This window comes from Manacus vitellinus, unplaced genomic scaffold, assembly GCF_001715985.3.
Source record: "Manacus vitellinus isolate BGI_N305 unplaced genomic scaffold, ASM171598v3 scaffold_58_pilon, whole genome shotgun sequence".
Classification (NCBI taxonomy): Eukaryota; Metazoa; Chordata; class Aves; order Passeriformes; family Pipridae; genus Manacus; species Manacus vitellinus.
The window spans coordinates 3,673,658-3,677,256 of NW_021940671.1; the positions used below are offsets into that span (position 1 = coordinate 3,673,658).

The window sequence follows — 3,599 nt, forward strand, 5'->3', positions numbered from 1 at the left end:
GAGCTGGGTAATGAAAATTCAGGAGCTGTGCGTGTTAGCTTTTATTGCAAAGCTGTTCCTAGAGGGAAAGGCAGGAATTAATTTGGTATTTGAGGCTTGGGGGGTTTGGGGTCTGGTTGTTTGTTTTACCTGCTGGTTCCCCCCCTGGTTTCTGGGGGAAGCGGTGCCGGGGTTGGCTACGGCAGAGCTGGAAAACCTAAATACCTGCGTTCACCCCGACTTCTTACAGCCAGGGAATGGATTTGTTCCTTTCTGTAGGATTGCAGGGAGCGGGACTGACACGGCCAGAGCCACAGCACTGCTGGGGCAGGCACAGCATTCCTGTTCCTGGCAGGGACCAGGCACAACATCCCTCTTCCCACACGGAGACCGGGCAGGGCTTGCAGGCAGCAAAGCCTCCAGTTGCTTGAGATGGGGACTGCAACGGGAATCACCCCTTTAAAACCTCTGGATTTGATAATATCACTTCCAGAAAGCCACCCCCAGCTGTGGAGTAACCAGGCATTTCTGGTCAGGTTTAAATCCCAATTTCCCAACTCATCAGCGTTTAATCAACGGCAGGAGCGATCGTGGCCACCCCACAGCTCCAGCCAGCTCAGATACCTGCAGACAACGGGCCTATTCCCAGCTCCCAGCCCTAGGAAGGGCAAGCCTGTCTCCAGTAGCAGCTTGCCCAAGAGCTGGTGGCCGTGTGGCACTGCCTGAGCTGGGCTCTGCCGGATTGAGAGCAGTGAAGTGGCCCCAGCCTCTCTTTGCCCAGTTCTCTCTGATTTTACAGCCTCTCTCCTTTGCCTCGTGGCTGAATTGGGATTTAGGGTGGGGTGGGTTGGCTCCTCAGTGCCAGGAAACAGAGACCCCCCCCCAAGAAAAAAGCAGAAGCTGCAGCCCAAGGCTGGGGGCAAAACCCCCCTGACACCCAGAGCCAGCCCAGTCCGGTGCATCCATCCCCATCTCCTGCAGATAATTCCACGTGGAACACGTGATGTGAGGAGCTAAAGCCAGGCCAGGGATGGCAGCGAGCAGGGGGCACTGCCAGGATCTGACTCAGAGCTCTGGTGCCAGCAGAGCCGGGCTCTGGTGAGTGGCACCGTCCCCAAGGACCCCCCGACCTCAGCCCTGCTCTGGGCTGGTGTTCACCCCATTCCTCTCTCATTAAAGTTTCCTGGGAGGATGAGCTGGTTGGCCTCCTCACGCCCAAGTTCCTGCTGGGCTCCACCAGCAGATCCCGAATTTATCCCCTCCCAGGCTCCAGGAGAGACCCAACGAGCTCCAGCCCCGCCGTACTTGCAGTTTTTGCACTTTAAGCCGAACAACATTCCTTTCCCACAGACAGTGCAGGTCTGAGACATCCAGTACTTGGTGGAAAACCTGCGGAGGGAAACACAGAGAGTAGGAAATGAGGGATGAAGCCCCACTTATCTCCTGAGCCTTGATTTATCCCGCCCTTTTTGCCCTCAGACACCGTTGCGGGTGCTGAGGAATCTTTCCAGGGATGCCAAACCCCAAACCTGACCCCGCTCTGGTTATGCAGAAGGGCACAACCTGCTCCAAAGTGCTCTGAGCCAGCCAGGATGGGCATTTGCCCACCTCAGGCAGCTTTGCCCAGCCCAGGCACCCCCCAAAACCCCTCCTTGCCCTGGGGACCCAAGTGCCCAGCCCAGCAGCTGCCCCATCAAACAGCAGCACTGAGACCATTTCCAGTGGCTTTCCCTCTTCAGGTGGATGTGGAAGGGCAGTAATCCAGAGATGGGGAATTTGCTGGAGGTTGGCAAGGTCATGGATAATACCCAGCTTTTATTGGTAGGGCCTTATCTAACCCAGATCTGGACTGAAAGGGAATTGAACTGGGCTTTTGGGACAGCACAGCACAGCAGGGGAGAGATGGGGAAGAGTCCTGAGCCCCCTGCCCTGGCTCAGAGATGGAAAGGGAGATGTTCCTGCCCCGGGAGCACGGCAGGGTGGGAGTACCTGTGTTTTATGGAGTTTCCCAGATCCCGCCGGGGGATCTGCGGGGACCAGCGAGGCACTGACAGCGTATCTGCAGGAGAGACAGGGCAAACCATCAGGGCAAACCAGAGCCAGGGCTCAGCTTTCTGGGGAGGGCAGCAAAGGATGCACACCAAAACAAAAAAAAAAAATGGGGTTTTCCTGATATTTCCCCTTGGAGACGCTTCCCTTCGGGAAAGAAGAGGCCTCTGGGCTTTGTGTTTGGGGGTGAGGGAAAGGGGGGCGTCTCCTGTCCCCCCATAACCCAGTTTGGACCAGGGGGGTGATGCCCCCACGTGCAGGCAGAGCAGGACTGCGAAGCTTTTGGGACCATGTGGCGATGTCCAAACGGGAAAGGGAAAATAAAGCTGGAACAGCATCTTTTACACTTTCTAATAAGACATCACGTCTGGCAGGGGGGGCTGAGCAAAAAACCGAGTGCCAGGTGGTCAGGAGGAGATTCCACTCGTATTCCAAGAGAAGAATATGGCAAAAAGCAGCCTCGGTCCTCTCCTTCCGTGGGAAAAGGAGGGAGAAAGGGTGAGGAAGAAGAGGTGAGTTCATTAGCACTGGAGCAGGACGTTAATTAGCAGCGTGGCCTCGGGCTCCACATCCCCCTTCAGCCTCACAAAGGCACAGTCCCTCCTCTCCCTCCCGGAGAAGAGGCCACGGAGAGGCAGGAATCTGTGCTGGGATTCAAGGGCTGGATTCTCAATAAGGGTCTGGAGAGGTTTCCCAGGCCCAGGCCCCAAAGCCCAGCACGAGCCGAGGGCTGTGGCACAGCCCGGCCGTTTGCTCCGTGTGCCGGCAAATCCCCGGGCAAACAGGCGCTGGATATTATCCCTGGGAGTCAGAGAGCCACTGTTTGCTCCAATATCCCATTTTAATATAGCAGGCGGAGGGGAGCTCTAATTGCACTCGCCTGCTGAAGGTTACATTTACATCCTGCTTCCTGTGCCAGGGACCGAGTCCTGGGAGCATCCTGAGCTCCATCCTCCTCCAGCACCATCCCAAACTGCTTCCCTTCTCCAGCATCGTCCTAAACTGTTCCTTTTCCAACATTCTGAACTGCCTCCTTCTTCAGGATCCTAAACTGCCTCCTCCAGCACCATCCTAAACTGCCTCCCTTTTCCAGCACCATCCTAAACTGTTCCTTTTCCAACATCCTAAACTGCCTCCTTCTTCAGGATCCTAAACTACCTCCTTCTCCAGCACCATCCTAAACTTTTCCTTTTCCAACATCCTAAACTGCCTCCTTCTTCAGGATAATCCTAAAATGCCTCCTTCTTCAGGATTCTAAACTGCCTCCTTCTCCAGCACCGTCCTAAACTGTTCCTTTTCCAACATCCTAAACTGCCTCCTTCTTCAGGATCATCCTAAACTGCTGTCCTTCTCCAGCATCATCCTAAACTGTTCCTTTTCCAACATCCCAAACTGCCTCCTTCCCCAGCACCATCCCAAGTGTCTCCTTCTCCAGCACCTCCCTCCAGCAGCTGCTCCAGCTCCTTCTCTCACTCCGCTGTGTCCGTCCCGGACATTCCACAGGCAAAGCCAGCAATGAAGATGTCAGATCACAGAATCATGGAATGGGAGCTTAAAGCTCATCCAGTGCC

General features: G+C 55.3%; 1 protein-coding gene across 1 annotated transcript in view; it reads right to left on the reverse strand.

Moving 5' to 3' along the window:
- KSR2 (kinase suppressor of ras 2) overlaps positions 1–3,599 on the reverse strand; it is a 59,059-nt gene that overhangs the window by 9,673 nt on the left and 45,787 nt on the right. Inside the window, exons 5-6 of the mRNA XM_029963298.1 lie at positions 1,969–2,038; positions 1,285–1,368 (exon numbers count right to left, since the gene is read on the reverse strand). Coding sequence (XP_029819158.1) covers positions 1,285–1,368; positions 1,969–2,038 — 154 coding nt within the window. The remainder of the gene's footprint in view (positions 1–1,284; positions 1,369–1,968; positions 2,039–3,599) is intronic.